At 39.4% G+C, this 26176-nt stretch overlaps 2 protein-coding genes across 4 annotated transcripts; one reads left to right on the plus strand and one right to left on the minus strand.

Annotated features, from left to right (window-relative positions):
• Positions 1 to 266: 266 nt before the first annotated feature.
• Positions 267 to 10809, minus strand: LOC146641475 (kynurenine--oxoglutarate transaminase 3-like). Of its 3 annotated transcripts, none has more exons than XM_085398406.1 (14): positions 10760 to 10809; positions 8026 to 8116; positions 7683 to 7744; positions 7370 to 7514; positions 7097 to 7246; positions 6911 to 6997; positions 6536 to 6658; positions 6318 to 6438; positions 5991 to 6067; positions 5816 to 5905; positions 5556 to 5742; positions 889 to 962; positions 704 to 790; positions 267 to 598 (listed from the first exon to the last, which is right to left on the minus strand). In XM_085398406.1, exons 2-14 carry the CDS (start codon positions 8113 to 8115, stop codon positions 542 to 544), a joined length of 1350 nt encoding a protein of 449 aa, XP_085254532.1. In that variant the 5' UTR covers position 8116; positions 10760 to 10809; the 3' UTR covers positions 267 to 541. The 3 variants fall into 3 exon arrangements, with proteins under 3 accessions (XP_085254532.1, XP_085254533.1, XP_085254531.1); XM_085398407.1 differs by having other exon boundaries at positions 10749 to 10809; XM_085398405.1 differs by having other exon boundaries at positions 10702 to 10792.
• Positions 10810 to 15159: 4350 nt separating this feature from the next.
• Positions 15160 to 26136, plus strand: lrrc8c (leucine rich repeat containing 8 VRAC subunit C). Its single transcript, XM_085397852.1, has 3 exons — positions 15160 to 15309; positions 18990 to 19132; positions 23080 to 26136. The coding sequence occupies exons 2-3, from the start codon at positions 18995 to 18997 to the stop codon at positions 25324 to 25326; spliced, it is 2385 nt and encodes a 794-aa protein (XP_085253978.1). The 5' UTR covers positions 15160 to 15309; positions 18990 to 18994; the 3' UTR covers positions 25327 to 26136.
• The last annotated feature ends 40 nt before the right edge of the window (positions 26137 to 26176 follow it).

Raw genomic sequence — 26176 nt, forward strand, 5'->3', positions numbered from 1 at the left:
TAACATCCACTTCTAATAAATCAACCCCTCTGCACGTCCTCATTCACTATATTCATGTATCTCCTTCCTTTGATACCGTTCCCATTTCCTCCTGCCTGGGAGCTACATCTTCAGCATCCTTGTCAATACATTTAATAACTGTACTTTTTAAAAGGAGTCTTAAACCTTTATGGATGTTTGGTACCAGCAGATTGCTGTTAATCCAATGATTAGCACTAAAATTTTACAAAACATTTGATAACAATAAAGTTTTAACAAACCAGTCCCATAGTTTTAGTGGAAAGACTTTAGTGGAAAGGACACAGAAAAGGCACAGTTACAGCAGATTCTTTCTTCCTGTTCTGTTGTGTTTCACGATTTAACCCTCTACAAATAACAGCCAAAAACAGAATGACTGACTAAGGTTTTTTCATCTATTCAATATTTGGGTTTCCTTTCTCCTAACACACTGTACAGTTCAAATTATGTACTCTATATTCAACTCTTCTAATACATTTGGCTAATTTCCAGTTAGTGTAGAAGTCTTCCGAAGCACCTCCCGTTAAACCTTCGTCCAGCTCTTCAAGATGCTCCGCGCTGCGTCGAGAGTACTATCTTGCTGTTAAGAGAAACGGAGGAAAAATAAAAACTGCACCTCAGCCAAGATTCATCTTCACTGGATAATTTTAGAGGTACTGTGTTTATTGACACTTTGTGTGTTTACCTTAATGAAGCAAAGGCGAATATATTTCTCAAAGTCTTTCGTAGACTCTTCTCCAACAAATGCTGTAACTGGAATGGCTGCTAGTTTCTGTGTAAAATATATATTTCCATTTAAAAAAACAACAAAAAAAACCAACATTTTAAAAACATGTTGCTTCCAATATAGTAGAATGAAGAAATATTTACCTTTTCTTTAATCATCCACTTCACAAACTTGTAGTCATAGGCTTCATCCTCATCCATATGTGAAAGGTCCTGATCTATAATGAACACAGAGAGGGGGGATATACATTTTAAGGGTAAGGAACAGTCTCACTGACCAGTCGTCAGGTCAGCAGATCCTTACTGGGTTATTTTTGAGGTGTTGCTGCTAGGGCTGAACGATTATGGAAAATAATCTAATTGCGATTTTTTGCCCCAATATTGCGATTGCGATGCGATATGCGATTATTTTTTAAGGTCTTTGTCTTCTGTATTATTAAACAAAGACAAGCAATGTGGCTTTACCACACTCAGTTTTTCGACATCTGTGAACTACTAGACAGTCATTCAATTAAAAAATAATATTAAATAAATAAAACTAATAAATAAAAAATACACACATCTTACTGATCTCTGCAGTCAGTAACATTACACATAAAGTGCAAACATAATAGCAATTGTATAAACACACACACAAACACGCCTTTAAAATTTAAAGGCGTGAAATTGGACGGTCTAGCCTTCTGATTAGCGTCACCGCTGTCTCGGTGGAGTTTAATAAACTCGGCCGTCTGCTTCTTGCTATCTAAAATATAACCAGACACTGGTGTAAATTCTCGACTGTCTCATACTTCTGTTTAATAAGTTTTCTGTTTGACGTTTAGTCAGCTGTGTGAAAACCAAGGAGGAACCCACCCGGGGGATTAATAAAGTTTTATTTTATCTAATCTAATAACTTTAATCTCAGCCAAACCGATTTACTCACGAACAAACAAAACACTGAAAAAAGCCCAACAATAACATTTTTAGGTTGTCTAAGTGACTTATATATTACGTTTAACCCGAGCAGCGAAACTCCGCGGTGATCTGAAAATGATGTGCCGGGAGTTGTGCCGTTCTCGGCCGCATCAGTAACCCTCGAGCTCCCGGCTAGCTGTCGAGCTGGTGGGTAGCAGACGCCTCTGAAAACGTCGAAGCACTTTTGCAAATATGGGATATCTTGATAAACCGAGCAGATATTTGATGTTTACACTAGAGCAGGGCGATATGGCCAAAAATATTTATCACGATATATATTTGAAAATTTGCGATAACGATATAACCGACGATATAATTGATGCGAGACAAAATACAACTCCACAACATTACTAGCGCAAAAAGACAACCTTCCATTTATTTTCACTTAAACAAGAAGCTGGTTTTTATGTACATTAAAGCTTTATAAAAATGTAACAGTGCAAATGCAAATTCCTTGCTGAAAGTTTAACCAAAAGGCATTTCCAGTAGAAATGGGCTGACATATACTGAGCATAACCATGTATAATATCCACTGAAGTTAAAAAGAGGTGCTTTGCAACATTAAACTGCAGTGTGCAGTACGTATGTTTCGGACCATAAGGTGCACAGGATTATAAGGCACATTAAGCGAAACAAAGCAGTCCGATAAATCAAACTTTATTAAACTCATTCTTCTTGCTTCCTCCACTTCTGTACCATTGATTCATTAATGTTGAATTCTCTGGCAGCTGCTCTATTCCCATGTTGCTGCAGTATATTAATGACTAACCTCGTATTGTGGATGGATTATCTCAGTTGTTCTCCTGACTGAAGTTTGGTCCGTTTACAGCATCCTGCCATGCGATTGCATTTGTCTCTAACCATGAAGAACCTTCACGTTAACTTTTATAAGTGGAAAAGTGTTAGTGTTGGTCCTCCAGCTTCACTGTTTATGTTATGCTAACATAGCTGTGTCGCTAGCGATCACGTAGCACATCATTATATACCAGCTAGCCCAACTTCAGTAACCCTACAAACGTCACTGCTGTTTAGTTTCCTGTCTTCATTTATGTTGGAAGTGATAGCAGAGCTGTACGTTTGATTTTTTTTCAGAAATCTCTCAGTCAGAACATGCAATATCATGCTTAGGTAACTAGCGAAACTAGCGAGCTAACTTCCGCTAGCTTCCTGCTAACTTCTAACTCCGTTAAATGTAATAACTTTTGTTTTCATGGATGCCTGGAAGTTAAACTTTATAGTTACACCTGGTAAAGCAGCAATGCTGATCGTTTTATTAAAGATGAAAGAATTTAGACAGTTTTTAACTCTAAGTGATGCTGCAGTGTTGTTTGACCTGAAGCATACGGAGTTTAGGACCCAGATTACTCCCAGATTTAAGAGCATCTTAGTCCGACAAATACGACAATAACAACGGCCGCTTGCATGTTCTGCAAAAAAATGTGCTTTGTTGTGTATCTGACGGACAAACACCAAACCAGTTCCACATCACTGAAGTTGCACCATTTTTACAAACCAATTCTGGTTCATCTGTTTCACTCAACAATCGGCCATGTGCGTATGAAAACAAAGGCACTGCGCATGCGCGTTTTACTCCCATTCTATCGCGATATTTCATTTTCCTATCGTTGCCTAACATTATACCGGTATTACCGTGAACGGTATAATATGGCCCAGCCCTAGTTTACACAACTACTTTCTCACCTGAAAATATGTTAAAAGTTTATTTTGTGACCCAGAAAGATTAGTATGAGTAATTTTAAAACTTAGTAGCGGCCGCCATTGCTGGAAACTGGAGTTTGGCTGGGCCGCGCTATGAATTCTGGGATATGGTAGTAATTTGGACAGCCTTCGGCGCGTCGCTGTGACGTAATCGGTCTACAAATGCGGCCTCAGGAGGATGCAGCCCATGAATTTGGACATGTCCAGAGTATAATCGCAGCCTTTGCGGTTAGAAAATTGCACTTGATCATGTCGCGATATTATCGCAAATGCGATATATCGTTCAGCCCTAGTTGCTGCAGCTTGGGGGTTTTTCCAGCCTATTTCTTATGAAAATTACATTTAATGAATAATATATTTATACTCAAATCTCACTTAACTGATTGCAGGTGATCAAGTACACACAAAACATGTTGTAATACTCTCCAACCACTGTACCTGTCTGGCCTTACCAACTATGCCTACCGGCTAATTCATGGGATGGCGTTTGGGCTGGTTTTGTCACACAGGCATGGGAATCTGTTCGATCTAGTATTCATAAGTTATCCACATGACGGTCTACATATGCAGGGTTCATACGCATTTTACAGGGTCAAATTCAAGCACTTTTTAAGCACTTTCAATGTCCATTTTCAAGCTTTTCCAGCACATTACCAAAAAAAGAATGCATGTTTAACTTAGCATCACCTCAGTAAGGCCATGTAAAAATTAAAACAAAAAATGTTATTTAAAAATGTCCTTTGTTCCCGTTTGTTAAAACATAGAAAAATGCACCACCAGGGAAATTTGGTAGCACAAAAAAAGTGGCTATTCTTTGTGCCCATATGGATCAGTCCCTCTTATTACATTATTTCCTTAAGCCTTAAGTTGGTTAATTAAGTATCGGACTAATGTTTAAACCTTTTACTTGAGTGAACTCACATTACTGTTACTACTAAGTAATGTTAGCTAAATTCACAGCATATTCCATAAATCACCATGCCATAACTAACTGCCATAACAGCGCTGACGTACTGCATCACACTCAGTGCATTTCAATCATTTCTCCAGCAAGTTTGATAGCTAGCAAAATAATAGTAATAGTTTTGAAAATTTGCATGTGTTATGTACACATTCTCAAAAATTATTTACTAGGACTAACCTATCATGTGACTCGAGAGCGCAAACTCCGCCATTGTCGTTTCCATCAAACACTCATTTAAACAGCAATCTCCAGGCACGTTAGCGCACTCATCCCCGACTGTCCGGGGGGAGGGGCGGGGTCACACATTGAAACAGACTGACATGGAGAGGTGCTAGGCAGCCCAGGCGGAGAAATTTTACTTTTAGACTTTGTGACTTATTTTATTTCTCTAACTGATAAGAAAACTATTCGGTCAGTTTTTTTGTGGTAAATGAAATACAGTTTCAAGTACTTTTAAGCACCACATCTGAAATTCAAGCACTTTTCAAACCTTGAAAAGACAACATTAAAATTCAAGCATTTTTAAGGGTTTCAAGCACCCGTCGATCCCTGCATATGCATACTTTATCAAACTTGCAGTAATAGATTTTCTGGTCACTTGGGGACACCAAAAAACAAACGGTGTACATGACATTCGTTGTGTGAAGTTTCGTTTGAGTCACTCACTGAGCTCACTGCATATTAAAAACTCCTTTGGGGGAAGATATTTTTTAGGGTTAATGATGTAACTGTCTTTGTTACATCAATAGCAACCGTTGGTTGAGATTACTTTCTTTTTTGAGTTAAAGGAAATGGTAAATGGACTGGTTCTTATAAGGCACTTTTCTGCTCTACCTGGATACTCAAAGTGCTTTATACAACTAGCCTCATTTACCCATCCACACCTATTCATACAGACACTTTTTCCTATAGAGGTTCTTTATATCTAAAATTCACATGTTTGGCATACAGACTGGCGCAGCCAGGAATTGAAGCACCATCCTTCCAGTTAGCAGAAGAACTGCTCTACCTCCTGAGCTACAGCCACCCCAAAGCACACAGTATAAATATGAAAACAGAAAATTGTTAACTAGACCCAGCTGAAGTTAGAACACAATACCAAACTGTAAGAAACACAAGTCACATATAACTAAGTGTTTTGCGATGTCAGTTTAAAATTGCAGTAACTCACTAAGAGCTGTGACATCCACGAGCATGAAGTAGCCTCCCTCTGGGATTACAGGAGTCATGCCAGCCTCCTCCACAATGGCAGCCAGGCGGTCCCTCTTTCCTTCAAGTTCATCTGCCAGTGAAGTGAAATAACACTCAGGCTGATCCATCAGCTCATAGTTTAGGAGTAAACCTTGTGCCACTGCCTCCTGACAAGAAAAACAACTTTAGAACTGAAGTACAATCAAGAGCCAGCATAACTGGGATGTTTGGTGGACTCGCCTGCAGAGGTGTGGGACAGGTGTACAGGGAATTCTGCATGACTGTCTGAAGATGCTTCATCAACTGCTCAGGTCCAATAGACCAACCAAGCTAGAAGATACAAATGTCACAACAAGGTCAGATTAGTGATTAAATAAGTCATCGTTAAATAATAACATGGCTTAACACGACTTACCTTCCATCCAGTCACACTAAACGTCTTTCCTGCACTGCCAATAGTAACAGTTCTATCCCACATTCCAGGCAGAGTTGCTGCAGAGAGAAAACAATGTTGAAATGTCAAATACAAAGTAAAAAGTAATTATGTGCTTCAACAATTTGGTTCACAGTCATAAAGGTAGAATTAATAATTTAAAAACACATAGGAGCAGGCGCCAGTTTGTGAAAAAACGTCATTTTGATGCACAATCTTGATTACGTTCTTCGAGCTGGACATGGCCGTCGCTCCTAACTACATTTCATGTTTGTAGCTGGAGAAATGCCTGTTGACCAATACACATACCAATTTTGACATGCTGGTGTCCCCTGTAGACGAGCCACTCATAAACCTCATCACTGAAGCACAGAGTGTCATGTTTAATGCAGAGGTCTGCGATCATCTGCAACTCGTCTTTGGTGAAAACCTGCAGGAAGAAGACAGGAACGAACTGGTCAGAGCAACGGTCATCGTCTCAGTGGCTTTTTCAAACACAGTGACAGATAACTTAGCTGTGTGCTTACCTTTCCAATGGGATTGTTGGGAGTGTTGATGATGATGGCCTTTGTCTTAGAGTTGAATTTACCTGCGAGCTCATCTGGGTCCAGAAACCAGTCAGCGCTTGTGATCGTCTTCTTTCCAGACTTCTGAAATGTTGATTTGTGTTAAAGGTACTGACATCTGCTAACATCCTCAGGCCGGAGCAGCAGGTAGACAGTGCTCCATGCACTGAATTCAGATGAACTCTTTACAGCACAGCACATCTTTCTAACAGTGAATTTTCTCTTTTCTCATGTTAATAGTTTAATTATATGTTGTACAGAATAGGTTATATTCTTTTTTGCAGGTTGTTTTAAGTTGTATTTGGGGATGCAAACTAAACACATGGCCATACTTACAAGTCTTAGCGGTATCAACACAGGCTTGCCCCCGGCCATACGAACCATAGGTACATAACAATCAAAGAAAGGTTCAATAATGATGACCTGGAAGAAGGGAAATTACACAGTGAATGCGCTGGGAGAACATTTATGGATGTAAATATGAACGTTTGTGAATATGAAGCACGGGAGCGAAGTCCTCACCTCATCCCCTTCTTCCACTAGAGCTTGGATGGCGCTAAATAAGGAACCATAACCACCAACCGTGACCAGAATTTCTTTTAAGGGATCAATCTGACGTCCATAGGCCTTCCCATACACCTGAGAGAGGGCCTTCACCAATGATGGATGCCCCTTTTCAATAAACACAGAGCATAAGTGAAAGAACAGAAAAACCATAATAATGCAGTATTCATTAAGATGGTATGGGAGTTTTAACACACGAAACTCTGCAGATTGTGATCCACAAAGACATACAAAGCCTCTGGTGTACTGGTTCATCCTGTCAACTGATGCGGCCTTCGCTAGCGCTTCCTTGACATAAGAAGGTGGAGGAATGTCTGGAAAGCCCTGGCCCAGGTTAACAACAGATGGGTCGGCTGCCAGTGCCGTGAATGCCACCCTAAAGTAACACAGGAATAAAGCTTCACTAGAAACAACAGAAATTAGTACATATTTCTGACCAACGGGCAAACAAAGGGCATATTTTCATATTTGAAAGTGGTACAAAAGTGGTCTGTTAACAGAACTCCTGCCGTCTCTTACAAAGACATACAAATGCTTTACTCACCAGACGTTCTTGTCCAGTCCTTCAATTCTTTTGGCATGTGTGTGCCGTGACATCATTACGTGCTGCAACAAAATACAAAACAGTATGACAGGTTCCACTACTTAATCATTTCCAGTCACCCAACATAGAAGAAATTGGGGTGGTGGTAAAATAATCGTTAACTAGCTCGATCTTGAGAAAACATCAACGTTTCAGGACTTTGCTCGGTGGCTGTGTAGCTTCTCCAGTTATACATCTACAAACATCGCTAACAAATCAGTTCAGTCAGTGCATCCTGCCGATTAACAACCACATATCACATACCCTCTGTGGCTCAGTTCAAATCTTTTTAAAGTGCTGTTACCTGTGAAGTAGTAAATGTCTTTCTGCAGGTTACGTGAGCTGATCGACATGTAAACCTGGAGCAGTTCAGGACCTGTCGTGCAATGCTCATGCTGCACAAAAAGAAAGGCAATTAAAAGAAAGTGAGATAGTTTACTTCTGCTTTCCCAGTATAACCTGTAGCTTTGTGCAATACCTTTGCTGCTGTGACTATGACTTTGTGCTGAGTTAGATGCCTCCGCATGGATGAACTGTGGTTTTATCGTTCTAGTAAAGGACAAAGTCCTGCTTTTTTCTTCTTTTATTTTTTAAACAAGACATCAGTTATCACCGACACCCCAAACTGAAGAATGTAGTCTGGTAAATTAACTGTTAAACGCTGTTTTTGCTTTGTGCCTTTTGGTGAATTTACTTTCATCAGATCACTTTAAAAAGAAAAAAATAACCTCAGGATTTCAATGCAAAGAAGTGCAGCCAAAAATGTGGCAAGACAGATTTAATTATAAGATTAATTATCTGTAACTGGATCGGGCAATCTTCAAATGTGGTAACAACTATTAATGCACTCAATGTAATACTTTTTAAATTTGTAACAGGAGAATTATTCTTTAACAAATCAATTCAATACATTCATAACAAAATTAATAAAAGGACAATTTTAACCTTTGGAGATCCCTAAAAAAGACATCCACCTTGGTCCCTAATGGACATAAATGTCCATTCCCCAAAAAGTGCAATAAAAATATTATATATTAATATTTTTTTCCACTTTAAATTGGTCAGTCTTTTAAAACTACTTCTCCCTGAAATATTCATATAAAGTTTTAATTATATTTTCGTTGTTTTAACCCTTTAAATCCCAGTTTTACTTCATGAGCGCCCTGTTTTTTTAGCCCCCAAAAACAAAAAAACTCAATATTTAAAAAAAATAACATTTGAAGTAATATTTGATTGTTATTATAATTAGGCCTTTAGATGGACTAAAGATTGGCACCAAGAGTCATTTCGATCGCCTTTTATTTTTTTTTCCAGGAGCGCATTTCATAAAATGCACACTATCGACCACGCCCAAAAAGTGCAATAAAAATATTAAATATTAATATTTTTTTCCACTTTAAATTGGTCAGTCTTTTAAAACTACTTCTCCCTGAAATATTCATATAAAGTTTTAATTATATTTTCGTTGTTTTAACCCTTTAAATTACAAAAAAACTAAAAAAAAAAAACTAAATATTTTCCCAAAAAAACATTTGAAGTAATATTTGATTGTTATTATAATTAGGCCTTTAGATGGACTAAAGATTGGCACCAAGAGTCATTTCGATCGCCTTTTTTTTTTTTTTTCAGGACCAGAAAATGGTCTCCAGGCGGCAAATGCTCCTCCTCTAGGCCGAAATAAGTGCATGTTGCCGGGGTAAGTCGCGACGATCACCGGGGCACGATCACCGGGGACTGCTTTTTCCAGCCCACACGTTCGATACCACGTGACAACAAATACGTCATTTCCTGTTGACTAAAAAAAAAATGCACCCTCTCATGGTCCTAGGGACCAAAAAATGGTTCCGCCCGATCAGCGGGCGAAGCCGCTGCTGCACGCCGGAAATGAGGCTTCATTTCCGGCAGGTCTGTCCAAGCAGCCCGCTGTTTTCCAGCAGAGGTCAAATGTGAAGCAAGGGCGCCACCCGGTGGACAAATAAAAAAATTACAACTCTAAGGCCTGTAGTCCAAAACGAAACCTAAGCTGGAAACCTGACGATCCCTTTGACCGTAATTTTTCTGGCGTGAAAAATAGCGTTTATAATGGGTTTCAATGTGGACATTTTTGTCCAAAGGAACTAAGGCGGGGCGCCTGCTTAGTGGGCTGCCCACTGCTTCACTGAGTGAATGGGTCAAATGCAGAGAAAAACAAGTAATTTCCCCATGGGGATCAATAAAGTATCCATTATTATTATTATTATTATTATTATTAAGGTGGATGGATTTCTGTAACTTAGCCATTTTAGGCTGATTTAATGAATTGACACCACAATTAAAAAAAATAAGTAAAAAAAACATTCTTTGACAAATTTGGCTATATTCCACTCAACACAGTGAAGATGGTTTAAAACTAAAAATGCAAAAGACAATAAATGTCCCTAAGGACATCTGAGGGTTAAAAACACTTGCTCTTTTGCATTTGTTTCATACACATTAAGTTTAGCAAGACATCTGCGTGGTTATCTCGGATCTTTACATTCTTCTTAAAGTTCATTTTCAAACTTTCAACTTAGGGCTTTGATATTTTCTGCACTATGGTCAATACATTGCAATAAAAAAACTAACTGCCTACAGCTGCAACAGTAGGTGGCGCAGATGTTCTTCACTTCAGCCCACTGTCCCATCACGGGTACTGCTGGGCAATACCGGGGAGATATTATCCGGTAGGGAGACGCTGAAAACCCATGAACCGGTTTCACCTGCTGATTTTCCCTCAGTCGGTTTATGCAGCTCTGCTGGCTGACATAAACGTGGATGTTCTCAGTGAAACATCTGAGTCATGTGCTATCGTGGGCTGTAGATGAATACACAGCACCAGCTAGCTGAAGCTAACGGTAGCAAAAATGCTGATTTAGGGATTAGCTGCTCCGTTAGCTTCGCCTTGCTATATAACCCTCTGCTGACAACCAATGCTATCAGCCCTTCTTCACACATCACATACCATGCAGTCGTAGACGTTAAGGCACTGGCTCTGCGATCAGAACGTACTTAACACTTACAAACAGGTCCAGCGGTCAGGAGGAGGAGGAGACGTCACTGCTGCTGCGTTTAAAGCTACCGGAAATTTGCGAGTTTTAACTCTTAGCGACACTTAGTGATATGAGTAAATGGCTCGACTCATGAGGAAAAGCAATACACACTTTATTTAATTTTTAGAAATCCAACGAAAGTCACTTAACACTTAACAGCATGAGGACCGTTAAAACTCCTAAGTTCACGTTTCGTCTTCAATTATTTGTTTACGTAACGGACGTGAAGGCAGCACTTTACTACCACACAGGCCTGTGAGGTGACGTTTGTGTCACGTGTGGGGTAACAAATAATGATTTCACCTAAGTAGTCTTTGCGGTCACTTTTTTTACTCTGTCCATTAGTTCATTATTAAATGAGTCGGCATCTATAAGCCAGTTGATGCTGTTAATGTCACGTTTAACAAAACAGCCACCACATCCAATTAAACAGTCCTGGGTGGATTGTTTATGAGTCTGTGCCACGACTGACACCGTGGCAATGTGTAACAAGATATGCAGGGTTGTATTTGGAAACAAGGTTATCGAACATTTCTGGGTGAATTGGACAATAAATGCAGTTTGGGGCTACATGTCAGCCAGTGGTCTTCTGGATCTTGTCAAAATTGTTGGCATTTTGAGCATCGACCATGCAGTACTATCTGGAAAGCATCTGATTGGCAGTAGTTTAATTTGTTCCTTATGAAAATGGTCCCAAACACGCTGCCAATGCACTAAAAGCATACATAGATAGAAAACCATACAACTGAAGACAATCAGGCATGGGTTGGCCACCCTGGATCCAGGACCTCACATTATTGAAGCAGTCTATGATCATCTGGACAGAAAGTGGAACAAAATGTAGCTAACATCGAAACAAGAGCTCTGAATGTCCTGCAAGAAGCCTGGAGAACTATTCCTGAGGAAATTACCGGAAAGCTTGTCTAAGAGGTCAGGCTATGATGAAGAATAAACGTGGTCATACCATATATAGACTTTTAAGCTCATTAAATTTGTACAAATGCAGTTTTTGCCTTACATTCTGTATTTCTTTGTATGTTTGCAGATGTTCAACTAAACCTGTGCACCTATTTTACATTTTCCTAGGAAAATATAAAGAAATGAGGGCTGTAATACTTTAATTCTGTAAATTTTAGTAAATGAGTGTTTATTTACTGCTGTTATTATTTGGAAAAACAACATTATTTTCTATATTTTATATTAAATCAAGGTAGGAAAACACAGAGGAATATGGGATGCCTTGCCAGAGCTTTTCTCTGGCTTATCCCTATTGAATTTTCAATCATATGTCCGTAGGGATATTTGAAGACATTAAATATCTGACCGCCTTTCTGAGAAACCTGCCAAGAAAGCACTTTCAACAGCACGTTGCCTTCGGATCAGATTTTTATTGCTTTATATGATTTTTACAGTTACAGTAAACTTTGTGTTACATCACTTTTAAATCTCAACCCCACTGATTTTCATGGATTTATTTCCAACTATTTCTTTCCTAATAAACCCATAGACTGAGTTGTCTTCAAATGGATTACATTTAATCAGGAATACATAACCAAATTATCAAAAGAAAGATGTGCAAATATATTTCCATTTTTTTATTCCTTCATTGCATTTTGAATAAATTCTGCCAATTCAAATTTCAAAATACAAAAAGTTTGTGTAGAACTAAATATGCTAAATGACCTCATTAAAAATGTAGTAACTTTTTTTCCCAGATTTAAATAAATTCCAAATTTGCAATATTTTTTATTTAGCAACCAAACTCCTTTGTACAAGGGTAAGGTTGTCTGAGCTGTATGCTTCCATGGAAACAGCTTTCAGATGAAATGTGGACGTGGATTAGATCAAATCGTCAGGTAAATAAACTTGCAGCCTTTGTTCACCCAAATATGGCTGTGCTTCAAGTTTCCAACATAGCAATTCTTGTTAAGTAGCAGTGGGAGAGTGGGAAAGGTGGCACCAGAAATAAGTCAAAGTGATAAAAGTCGTAATGTTATTCTAACCAAAGAGGGGCTTTCTCGACTTTAAATCATGGCTACACTGAATGTTTCTAAGGGGACACTGCATAGAGCTGAAAAACAAATCAAATGTTAGGACACCATCACAACATCACTATATCAAGCTTTGTTCCCAGAGAAAGAGAGAAAAGAAACTTCATCACAGATGTAATTTTATAAAATAAAGAACAGAAAGTTCCAACCATAAAAGCTCCTGTCAAAAAAGATCTATAGAGGTCCTAAAGCATTAGTGTCAATACACAAGGACTGGAAGAAGGCCAAGCACTTTAGAGAAACCAACATTTCACAGTGGATGATGAAAAAGCGTCATATTGGTTATGTGGATATGCAAACAGTACTCTCACTGATATAAACTACACAAAACACCTCAAGTAATGAAAATTAAAACTATTCTGAGCTATGTATTCCCTCGTGATAAATGATCTATCTCATAGATCATGCCAATTGTTTTACACTGCATTAACTGGACCTAAACTGAGAAGAGTATGTGCTTGAAAATACAAAACAATTAAAATATTACTGGTGTATACTGGTTTGGAAGCTGCAAAGTGATTCACTAAGTGAATAGATTAGCCTTCAAGAAGATGGTATCGGGTAGCATCTGCTCTTTAAGTTCTAAGATGCAGTGGAAGTGCTGCTGGACTAAAATTGATGGCAGTGGGAAGTACGAGGCGATGTCTTAATGGCACTCTAATATTTTACATTATAGTAACAGCTCACTCGAACTGCACTATCAGTCTGTGCAGCAGGAAATAGAGGCAGTATTTGTAATACTTGTTAGTTGATGTCTGCAACAGCCACAAAAGCTAACAGTGTTCAAAACAACTTAAAAGCTTTCCTGCAAGATAACAGAAGTATAGCACAAAGAGTCTCTAATTCCTAAAGTGGAATTCAGTGGTGGAAGCTACAGAACTTTTAAATACTTTCACTAATCTGTGTTTTACTTAATTGCTTTTCAAAGGCAAACTGGTTCATTTTTACACTGCTTTTACATAATGGGGATCCGTTGTGCTCATTTCCTCAAATTCATGTTTTTGTTCTTGGAGTCCTCTTGTTACGACCTCAGCTCACTGGGAGGAGGGGAGGAGGAGTGACTTTAAATAACAGAATGAAAAGGGTTAGAGTTAAGTACTTTATTTGAATTTTGTAGGGAGGTGGTGGAGGCGGTGCAGTGCAGTGGAATAAAACGGTAAACAACAAAGGCATGGGTCAGACTTTTTATTTTAAATCACAGCTGCCCTGATTAACAGCATGTTACCAGGCACCAGACCAATGAAACTGGCAGCAGGTATAATTCATAAGGAGCAGACAGGTGAGGAAGGCAGGATGATGGGCATATGCAAGCACCAGTCAGGAGCATGGGCCTGCACGTATTAGTTAGCATAAAAATACTGTTAAATTATTCAAGGGCAACAGAGTAAAGCAACCGCGGGCTGTTACACGGCTGCATGACTCAGAGTTCCTCAGTTCACCCTGTGCCTGAAAAGAGCTGTTTTAACTCCTCTCACTTTAAGTCTACCGTCCCTTTTAGCCTACGGCATGAATAGCAATTTGGTTCCTGATCTGATGTCCTACAAAGAACCTCTCAAACAAAAAAAATAAAAGAATCAATATGAGACTGCACTTTTAAAGTGAATCTCAAGGCAAATGATGAAACTGCTGCTGCTGTTCAGCTTGATTTTAGTGCAACAAGGTTAATTTAAACGTTCAACATTTTCTCATCAGTTGGGGGGGATGGATTTGATGTATTTGTACTGTTGCCTCAGTTTTGTTGCTATTCTTACATTTCAGATGGAAATAAAGTAGAATCATAAAGTAAAGTTTTTGCATCTTTAAGGATTTTTTTTTTTGTGTGCATACTGAGCACCTTTCATTTAATACTTTATGGAGTTTAAAAAAAAAAAAACTTTACTGCCAGTCCTTATATTATGTTACTTACATACTTACCATGCATTCATTAGAAAGGCCCGTGTTAAAACATATCTCATTTTTGATCAATTAAATTTGGCATATTTGCTCTTGCGTGAACAGTTTAATGTTGTTGCTGTAAACACACTTTGTTTAATTGTGATCTGCAATGTAACAAACATCCAACAAAAGACTGATCAAATCAGTTGAGTAAAGAAAAAAAAACTTGACTGTTTGAGACCGATACTCTGAGAGTATACTGGTGAGTTTTAATAAAGGAATTTTACTTTTCAGCTGTATTGAAAGTCAAATAAATGCATACATTTTTAATAAGCCTTAATGTTAGTACTATTGTCATCAATACTAGCAGCCAGCTGCAGTTTCCATGCATTACAAACATCTGCTGGGGTTTCCTGAGATGTCCACGCCCCTGTGGCTCACAGTATACATGCCTGCATGCTCTGGCAGAGGATCTAGGAAGGTTGGCGGTCAGAGGCAGAGGAGAAAAGGCGGCCACGCACATCATGATCGGAGACTTCATCGCTTGAAACCCGACAACTCAGATCTTCGAGTCCAGCTCGCATCTCAGAGAAGGTAAATATTTACCGTTAACACTGTCAGTGATGTTGAACCGACGCGATAGACGGATTTTCACTGTCCAAACGCGCAGCGGAGCTACAATAACGCAGTTATATTCGGCGGAGCGCCTCTCAAACTACAAGTTATCCCGATTACCGTTACTTTACGTCCCGGTTATATAAATAGGGTCTGAATATGCTACAGAGCAATCTGCCTACAGGAAAGTGGACATCACCGCTGTAAGAGAGCACCACTGAATCCCCACTAAAAACGTTTTAAGGTCGAACTGTAGCTCCCAACAGGATGAGTTATGGATGATTTGTGCGACTGCAAGATGAATCACAGTTCTTCCTACTGTGTGAGCACTTTTCCCGGCGCTTCCGTTTTACATTAAAGTCTAAAGACTTGAAAGTAGCTCCTTAGAAAAGAGAAATCCAGTCCCGCAGTGCGGGCGGGTTTTTTCCCCCCATGTCCTTAATGAGACAGGACTTGTTGTATGCCTGTGGCTGGGTGTGTTCCAAACATGTCTGTTTTTGGATATCTGGGATTCAGACAAGTTTCCTGTCAGGAAGGGACAAGGATATGGCCTGGTCAGTTCAATTCAATGGCTGACTCATCCAGTACCAAGACAGTATTTTTCCTTTACCTAACACAGTGTAGGCTTCACAGAAGCCCGTTCAACCCTCCCCCCACCCCATTAAACTATGGAGGCCCTCAGGGTCTAGAAAAAAAACAAACCCAAAACACCATAAAATTCAGTGCTTATGTAAAATAATTTATTAAGAAATTAGTTACATCAAATTACATGTTTTCAAATGATCATCAAATTACTTGTTATCAGCTGAGTTGAATTTACTTGTAAATACATTTGTTTAGGCCAAACTTTTTCTTTTAGGACAGCAGTGAAATTCATCCCTGAAATTCATATTATAAAATTAGGGATGTGCTGCTGGTTTTACACACATTCAGTTTGTTGTTTGCGGGGAATGATGTCATTGTGTTTCTGCACACACACATGCAGGTCCATCAGGGGTCTGTTCTTGGTCGATAACTCTTTAACTTTTACATACTCCCAGTTGGTGCTTTCATAAAGAATCCTAATATATTCTATCATACTTACACAGATGATACACAGTTGTACATGGTTTACTTTGATGATCTAACCTCTCTTCACAAATTAATGAGCTGAACCGATGACATTAATTGTTGGATGTCTCGAAACTTTTTAGAACTGAACACAGACCAGACGGTAATATTTGCTGGTGGTCCAAAAAAGTCAGACAGAAAATGTGTTCATATTTATCATCCCTTGCTCTGAAATACAGCGAGCAAGTCAGGAATCTGTTTTGGTGAATGGTCTTAGTTTTGACAGTCACTAGAACTGCTTTCTATCACTTTAAAAATATAGATCAGAAGTTTCTTATCTCAAACTGACTCTGAGAAAGTTGTCCGTGCATTCGTATCAAGCACATTAGACTATTCTAACACTCTGTTTGCTGGATTATACATTTGTTAGTAGGATGACTTCAGCTTGTTCAGTATCCCGGAACCAGAGTCCTTACACGTAAACAGAAATTTAATAAGTTGCAGTCTTCAAAGTGACTTTATTGTGGCAAGATGGCAATAAAACAGCAATAAGATGGAATCAGTCTTCTACCAGTTTGCAGTCCAGCCAGAACGCCATGGATCTGAAACAGGAATTCTAAAACTCCTCCACAAATAGCGACATAGTATAAATGACAGTTTCATATTACGCTGACTCTAGAAGCTACTTACATGCAGTACTTGAGTAAATTTAGCATCGATTAAATTGTCAACATCATAAACTTCTTTATGAGTAGAAATGTGGCCAAACCAGAGTTAAAAATGTAGCTGCTAGAATTCTTTAAAGACAAATTAAAAAAAATGCAATAAACAAAATTCCATTGAGATGGATATCTCAAAACGCTGAAACTTACACTTATTTGCATTGTTATTTGGAGCTAAGTGAGAAAAAATAATTTTTGCTGTGTGACCTAACCAACCCTTTAAAGCCTGCCACGGTTTCGTATAAACATCTCCTGAAGAGCTTCTCTCACTCCTTCCTGTTGTTATGATTGTGAAATGGAAGAATCGATAAAGACACTCCAGGTGAAAAAACTTAATTGAACTATGAAAAACATGACGTCTCTAAAAGCTTCAGTCTTTTAGCAACATGTTCAAGAATACCTTACGGCTAAACTTATTAATAATGCAAGACAAGGTTTTATTGACCGTAGCTATTTACCACTGTGGAGCTGCATATGATCAAATGTTGCACTTTATAATCTGACGACTATTTAGATCGTTCAGTCAGTTTTACTACAGAAATCAGTGTGGAGAGTGTTTGTCACATGCCTCTTCAGTTTAAATGACAGTGTAACCAAGCTACTGCCAGACAGACACTGGAACAGGATCCTGCAGCTGCAGTACTTTAAAGAAGGTGACCACATAATGACAGTGTGAGGGACTGCTCTTTTTCATGCTACTGGTTTTAACAAAATTAATCTTTAAATAGCCTGTAAAGAGATTAATAGCTCCAACAACTTGCTGTTGTGTATACAAGCTAAGTGCTGTGATTGGTTATGATCAGTTTTGTTAGTCATCGTGTTGCCAGGTGTGAACCGACTCTGCAAAACCAGTGGGCTTTTGGACTGTGAAATTCATGTCTAAACACTTGTCAGAATGAGTAATGTTTATAGTCCAATGTATAGAATGGCTCTTAATAAATTACATTTGAGATGGGCATTTGCACAATGTCAGAGTTCCACTTGAGATGAGGTTTGGGCAAAGAGAGAAAGTTCAGGGTTCAAAACTAGTCTATCTGGATTGTGGGAAGTAGGAAAATACAGGGTTTTGATTGTGAAATTCTGGACCAATACCATACCGGTATGGCCAATAGTTAACACTGGAAGCACAAAAGAAACTCATCTATATCCAGATACTTTTATTTAGTGGTTAATCTTCTTTTAGTGAATGCAGATTGTTTAAATTGGTAATTTTACTTCAGTATTTTTGTATTAAGCTAATGTGAAGTGTTAACATTGTTAATTGAAATGTTAGTCAAAGTATAATGACTTTGAAGGAAGCCTCCACACCCAGTTATGTTACCACAAATCCTTGACATTTAATGTTTCAGTCCCTTGATGTGGACCAAGTTTGTAGATTGCCTTGATTACCCCACAACGTTGGGCTGCAGTCCACATATTGTGTCCTTTAACAGTTTCTCCACCCTACTTTATGATGACATGAATGCCCAGGCCTGTGGGCTTGGTCCTGGAATATTGTTGAAAGCTTTGATATTTCAAGGCTAAAAAGAAAACAATGGAAAAATGGCTTGATATTTGGTAAAAATGTTTGGGAGCTTTAATGGAACCTAAGAAATGAACATTTTTGGCAGCTTTGAAAGGAAAGTAACTGCTTTGACTGATAAGCAAAAAGCAGAATACTCAAAAGCCAAATTAAAATGGTTAGCCAAACATTAAAGATGTGACAGAGTTCAAACAACAACAACAAAAGGGATGTAAGATGCATCATAAAAGTCACTGGTGGTGAGTGGCTTTAAAAAGGAATGCCCTGTGAATTTAATAATGTCATTGTTCTCTCTGAGGCTAATACATTTCCCAATTGTACTCTCTAAGAGTTATGTGGTGTTCTTTTCCATTGTTTTGTAACAGGCACCATGATTCCTGTGATGGAATTCCGGCAGTTTTCTGAACAGCAGACAGCGTTCAGAGTCCTGAAGCCGTGGTGGGATGTGTTCACTGACTATCTGTCTGTAATGATGCTCATGATTGGCGTCTTTGGATGTACTCTTCAGGTCAGTAAGACTGACTCACCGTGATGTATTTACTTGAAGAAAGAGACTAATGGAAGTGTAGCTAATACACAGTAACCCACAAGTTTGGATTCAAACATTCTGTTTATGTGATAAGAGAAGTTTTTCTACAGTTTTCTCATTAAATTTAACAATAATTAGACTCAGAGAAAGTCTATACTCTCCCAGATGGCAACATTACTGCTTTGCTTTCTGCTTTGGAACCAGCTCAAAAAAGCACTAATTATGTGCTTTTACAACCCAGCCTGTGTAAAGCAAGGGAGGCATTCAGCCCATCAGGAGTGTACCAGTGGAAACTTTAACCGCCCAGCCACTTTTAGTAAACAGAAGACTCCTAACTCCTGTGAGGCGCTACTTGACTTCACTCTCTGTGTGAAATAGGGACTTTTTTTTTAATGTTGAACAACTCTTTAGTGTAAATCCTGGAAATGATACCAAAACAGTTTAAGAAAAATGTTAACAGGAAATTTATCAGGCTGGAAGCTGCCATTGTTTCCCATTCTCACCATTACAGTGTTTGGACGTGATCTGATTGGTTGTAAATTGAGTGAACAATTCTTTTTGTAGCCAAGTTTAGTTTATAAGTCAGTTATGTAAACGTATTACGCTGCCTGACACAGAAATCTCGTCACTTACTGTATAGTTTGAGTTTTTAAAATTCTGCAGATCAATCAGTCAGTCTTCAGAGACTTTCACTGACTTGACTTTGCATTGCTGTCTGTGATATCTGCAGCGCAACTGCATTGCTTACTATAGTGATTAATTTTATGTCCTCACTTCTCACTAAAATGGGTCGAGAATCTGAGTTTTAAACAGGTAAACAGAGTCCACATAACATCTCCTCCTCTGAGCCCCATTTCCTGTCATTAGCATCTCTTAGTCAAGCAGCTGTTTTTCATTATTTACATTACAAGTAAACGCCTAAGGCATTTGTTTTTTACTGATGCCATTTGGTGGATAGCGCTCAGTGTGTTTACATGCAATCAGGTTACGTAGAGCACCCAAGTAAAGTTAATGAGAGAATGCTTTATATGCACTGTAATAATGTGGTAACTTTTTGTGGCTTACTGAAATCCATGCACGGCTCTCTCTTAGTGAAAATGCACAAAGTAGCAAGGCTAAATGGTAGAAAAACAGAAATCAAAACAGCAGTGTATCTGGGATGTACTGGATTTTTTGTATCTGTGTCACAGGTGCAGTCAGAAGAGGGCTCTCCTTACAGTGCAAATGTGTCTGATTTTTAACAAATAGTTCAACCTTTAGCAGTCAATACTGACTCGTTTTGACCTCCTTATGTTATTCAAGCTAATGGAGTGAGTGTGGTGTTTTGATCAGACATCGATTCCTGTCTAATCAAAGATGGGAAATGCCATAAAGACTTTGCTTCTCTTTTTCTGGAGAAGCAGTGTTTATCCATGCGAACATTCAGACCAGTAACAGCCAGCAAAACATGGAAGATGCAGGGTAGCATTTTGTTATTTCACGTGATATGGGACATTCAGTTTGAGGAAAAGATCTATGATACTGAAGGCTTATCAGATCTGGAAAGCAATCACAGTGACCATTATGCTCTAAACTACTTAATTGCGTAATGTCTCCTGGGTTGAGGCAGTGCATGTTCTAATTCAACACATATTCCCTGCAAAAAAAATACTGTAATACTTGCTTCAGGACAAACATACAGTGGGGAAAAAAAGTATTTAGTCAGCCACCGATTGTGCATGTTCCCCCACCTAAAATGATGACAGAGGTCAGTAATTTGCACCAGAGGTCCACATCAACTGTGAGAGACAGAATGTGAAAAAAAATCCATGAATTCACATGGTAGGATTTGTAAAGAATTTATTCGTAAATCAGGGTGGCAAATAAGTATTTGGTCAATAACAAAAATACAACTCAATACTTTGTAACATAACCTTTGTTGGCAATAACAGAGGTCAAACGTTTACTATAGGTCTTTACCAGGTTTGCACACACAGTAGCTGGTATTTTGGCCCATTCCTCCATGCAGATCTTCTCAAGAGCAGTGATGTTTTGGGGCTGTCGCCGAGCAACACGGACTTTCAACTCCCGCCACAGATTTTCTATGGGGTTGAGGTCTGGAGACTGGCTAGGCCACTCCAGGACTTTCAAATGCTTCTTACGGAGCCACTCCTTTGTTGCCCGGGCGGTGTGTTTTGGATCATTGTCATGTTGGAAGACCCAGCCTCGTTTCATCTTCAAAGTTCTCACTGATGGAAGGAGGTTTTGGCTCAAAATCTCACGATACATGGCCCCATTCATTCTGTCCTTAACACGGATCAGTCGTCCTGTCCCCTTGGCAGAAAAACAGCCCCATAGCATGATGTTTCCACCCCCATGCTTCACAGTAGGTATGGTGTTCTTGGGATGCAACTCAGTATTCTTCTTCCTCCAAACACGACGAGTTGAGTTTATACCAAAAAGTTCTACTTTGGTTTCATCTGACCACATGACATTCTCCCAATCCTCTGCTGTATCATCCATGTGCTCTCTGGCAAACTTCAGACGGGCCTGGACATGCACTGGCTTCAGCAGCGGAACACGTCTGGCACTGCGGGATTTGATTCCCTGCCGTTGTAGTGTGTTACTGATGGTGACCTTTGTTACTTTGGTCCCAGCTCTCTGCAGGTCATTCACCAGGTCCCCCCGTGTGGTTCTGGGATCTTTGCTCACCGTTCTCATGATCATTTTGACCCCACGGGATGAGATCTTGCGTGAAGCCCCAGATCGAGGGAGATTATCAGTGGTCTTGTATGTCTTCCATTTTCTGATGATTGCTCCCACAGTTGATTTTTTTCACACCAAGCTGCTTGCCTATTGTAGATTCACTCTTCCCAGTCTGGTGCAGGTCTACAATACTTTTCCTGGTGTCCTTCGAGAGCTCTTTGGTCTTGGCCATGGCGGAGTTTGGAGTCTGACTGTTTGAGGCTGTGGACAGGTGTCTTTTATACAGATGATGAGTTCAAACAGGTGCCATTCATACAGGTAACGAGTGGGGGACAGAAAAGCGTCTTACAGAAGACGTTACAGGTCTGTGAGAGCCAGAGATTTTCCATGTTTGAGGTGACCAAATACTTATTTGCCACCCTGATTTACGGATAAATTCTTTACAAATCCTACCATGTGAATTCATGGATTTTTTTTCCACATTCTGTCTCTCACAGTTGAAGTGTACCTCTGGTGCAAATTACTGACCTCTGTCATCATTTTAAGTGGGGGAACTTGCACAATCAGTGGCTGACTAAATACTTTTTTTCCCCACTGTATGATGCTGTCTTAGGATCATATGTCCTTGAGTCGAGGGTTGGCACCACTATTTTATTTCTTGCATAAAATATTTTAACTCTTGAGAAATGTTTTCTTGCTCAGCCATTAAAACTACCGAGTTTAGGTTTGCATAGGTTATAAAAGATCATGGTTTAGGTTACAACAGACCCAATAGGCAGTTTGACAACTGTAGCCACCCTATGATTAATCCTCCGTTTCCGGGGTTACCAGTTTTGGCCCTATGGCTGGTTTGCTGAAACCTGCAAGGATATAAATGTCAAAATGTGCTCATTATAAATGTTCTTGTGAATTATTTTCGGGAAAGCAAATTACCCTTGAAACATAACTGAGAAACAATTTAGCACTTTAAGCCACAAAGGCTTGTTGCTCATTGATTGTACCTGACGGTTGATTGCTAGGGGACATTCTAGTGTTCTAATGGTATTTATCACACGTCAATCAGCAGTGTCCTTTGCTTTCATTGGTAGTTCCTTCAAAGGCTCACCTTTAAGTTAACAAAAGCTTAACTGTGGACCCTTCATTGCATGAAATCTGAAAAACACTCATTTCTGTGTCTGACTGAGCCTTATTATGCATTTCTTCTTTCTAATATATATATATATTTTTTTATTTCATTTTAGGTAATGCACGATAAAATTATATGCCTTCCTCAGAGAATATCATTGCCTTCAGACAACAGCAGTGAAGTAGGGTTGAAGTCACCATTACATCTGCAGTCCAACACCTCAACTGTACCAACAGGCCTGAAGACCAATCTAGATCTTCAACAGTACAGTTTCATCAACCAAATGTGCTATGAGAATGCCTTGCATTGGTATGCCAAATACTTTCCCTATTTGGTGCTCATGCACACTTTAGTTTTCATGGTGTGTAGCAACTTCTGGTTCAAATTCCCTGGCTCAAGCTCTAAAATAGAGCATTTTATCTCTATGCTTGGCAAGTGCTTCGACTCTCCCTGGACCACACGAGCTTTGTCGGAAGTGTCTGGAGAAAATCCAGAAGAACAGGATCATAAAAAGGGCACCGCTTCTAGGTCTAACATTCCTATGTCTCCGGGGGAAGGCAGCCTCGAGAAGACGCAGTCCCTGCGTTCTATTGCCGAAAAGATTGTTGTTGACCAGCCATCAGCAAGTGTTCTTGATAAAAAGGAGGGTGAACAAGCTAAAGCTCTGTTCGAAAAGGTGAAGAAGTTCCGTTTGCATGTTGAGGAAGGAGATATCCTTTACCTCATGTATGTTTGCCAGACTGTATTCAAGGTGTTTAAATTCCTTGTGATCATTGCTTATAACAGCGCTCTAGTAAATAACGTAAATAACACAGTACGTTGCAACGGTATCGAGGAGATCCAGAACATGACAGGCTACAAAGTCTTTGAATGCAATCACACCATGGCTCATCTCTTTTCTAAGTTGTCTTGCTGTTACCTGTTCTTGGTGTCTGTCTATGGATTAACAAGCCTCTACACCTCCTACTGGCTGTTTTACCGCTCACTGAAAGAATACTCATTCGAGTATGTGCGACAGGAAACGGGCATCAGTGACATCCCAGATGTCAAGAATGACTTTGCTTTCATGCTTCACATGATTGATCAGTATGACCCACTGTATTCCAAACGATTTGCAGTTTTTCTCTCCGAAGTCAGTGAGAACAAACTGAAACAGCTCAGTCTCAACCATGAGTGGACTGCAGAGAAACTGCGTCAGAGACTCCAGACCAACTCCAACAACAAACTTGAACTACAGCTGTTCATGTTCTCTGGTTTACCCGACACTGTCTTTGAACTGACAGAGCTGCAGTCACTCAAGCTGGAACTAATCAACAATGTCACCATCCCTGCCTCAATCTCACAGCTGCAAGATCTTCAGGAGCTGTCTCTTTACCAGTGCTCTTTAAAGTTGCACACAACTGCTACGTCCTTCCTCAAAGAGAACCTGAAAGTGCTTCGTGTGAAGTTCGATGACAACAGAGAACTTCCAAACTGGATGTATGGCCTGCGAAATTTAGAGGAGCTCTATCTTACTGGGTCCCTCAGCTCTGATGCCTCCAAGAATATAGTTCTTGAGTCTCTGCGGGAAATGAAGTGTCTCAAAATACTCTCCCTTAAGAGCAGCTTAACCAAGATACCCCAGTCGATTGTGGATGTTTCCAGCCATCTGCAGCAACTCTATTTACACAACGATGGCACTAAGCTAGTAATGCTCAACAACCTGAAAAAGATGACCAATCTAATAGAGCTGGAGCTAGTACGCTGTGATCTGGAGCGCATTCCGCATGCAGTCTTTAGCCTAACAAGTCTGCAAAAGCTTGACCTGAAAGAGAATAACCTTCGTTCGATAGAGGAAATTGTCAGCTTCCAGCATCTGCGGAAGCTCACTTGCCTCAAACTCTGGTACAACAGCATCATGTACATCCCAGAGCATATCAAAAAACTCGGCAGCTTAGAGCACCTCTACTTCAGCCACAACAAGATTGAGATATTGCCCTCACACCTGTTCTTGTGCAACAAGCTGCGCTACCTGGACCTATCCAACAATGACATCCGTTTCATTCCTCCAGAAATCGGAGTTCTTCAGAGCCTGCAGTACCTTTCTGTCTCTTGCAACAAAATTGAAAATCTACCAGATGAACTGTTCTTTTGCAAAAAGCTGAAAACGCTAAAGCTTGGCAAGAACTCGCTGTCCAAACTCTCGCCAAAAATATCCTATCTAGCTCTTCTGACCTACCTGGAGCTCAAAGGCAACCACTTTGAGTTCCTGCCACAGGAGCTTGCTTTCTGTCGCGCTTTGAAGCGCAGTGGCCTTATAGTTGAGGAGACACTGTTTGAAACTCTGCCTTCAGATGTCAGGGATCAAATGAAGGCTGAGTGAGATGCCTTACTGTAGCCGTAGTGCCTGCTGTTTGTTCTGTCTATCAATTCAGAGCATTTGTTTAATATGAAGTCATTGTTATATTTAAGCATTATAAACATGCTAGAGATATCTTTTTGTTCTTTTGTTTTATTAACTGAAGGAAAATGACATATTCATCTATTGTCACATTGAGTGTGGCTGCTGCAGGGACACTTTATACGGCCACTACTCAATCTTAAAGAGAGAGTTCCGCGTTATGAGAAAGTGTTCCTTTTCTTTCTAAAAGTTTTAAGAAAAGTTTTATTTTAGTCTCACATCTGTCTATTAATCAGTAGTCACTGATACAGCCAGGTCAGCTCTTTCTCCCTGAAGTCTCTGATAAAATAACTCTCTGCTGCCTCTAGCTTTATATACATAAAGTGATATTGATTTTTCTCTTTTATCTGTGGAGAAGGAAGAAGCTTATTTCCCATATTGTTAAAGCCTTTCTGCAAAGCCTATTTCCAGTCACTGCGTCATGACTGAATGTAAATCTTCACATTCATGACCACACATTTATGTGTAGGCCAGTAGCCTTAGGCTGTACTGTATATATTTAGATCTAAGAGACTGTTACTTCACATGGATCACAGGAAAAGAGGAAAGTTCTTATGGAATATACATAGAATCTAGAAACTTAGAATGAAACTAGAATTAAACAGTTCTCTATTGTAGGAAGCTGTCATTTTAAAGTGCATTAAAAGCCTGAAGGATGATGTCACACTGGTCTTTGTCTTTGTCTCTAAGTGTGAGCAAAAAATATGCAGCGTAAGAAATATGCATTTTCATGAACAGTATTTTTATGTCATTGACCAATAAAATTTGAGTT

This window comes from Rhamphochromis longiceps, linkage group LG23 (assembly GCF_057381845.1).
Source record: "Rhamphochromis longiceps isolate RC_006_pf linkage group LG23, R_longiceps_female_GT1.1, whole genome shotgun sequence".
Classification (NCBI taxonomy): domain Eukaryota; kingdom Metazoa; phylum Chordata; class Actinopteri; order Cichliformes; family Cichlidae; genus Rhamphochromis; species Rhamphochromis longiceps.

Excerpts from the sequence above, each read along its gene's own strand:
- LOC146641475 (XM_085398406.1), bottom strand. The coding sequence starts at position 8,115 with ATGAGCATTGCACGACAGGTCCTGAACTGCTCCAGGTTTACATGTCGA. Across the intron at positions 7,247-7,369 it reads ACCAGTACACCAGAGGCTTT|GGGCATCCATCATTGGTGAA; the intron begins GTATGTCTTTGT and ends TTTATTGAAAAG. Across the intron at positions 6,998-7,096 it reads TAGTGGAAGAAGGGGATGAG|GTCATCATTATTGAACCTTT; the intron begins GTGAGGACTTCG and ends CCCTTCTTCCAG.
- lrrc8c (XM_085397852.1), top strand. The coding sequence starts at position 18,995 with ATGATTCCTGTGATGGAATTCCGGCAGTTTTCTGAACAGCAGACAGCG. Across the intron at positions 19,133-23,079 it reads TCTTTGGATGTACTCTTCAG|GTAATGCACGATAAAATTAT; the intron begins GTCAGTAAGACT and ends ATTTCATTTTAG.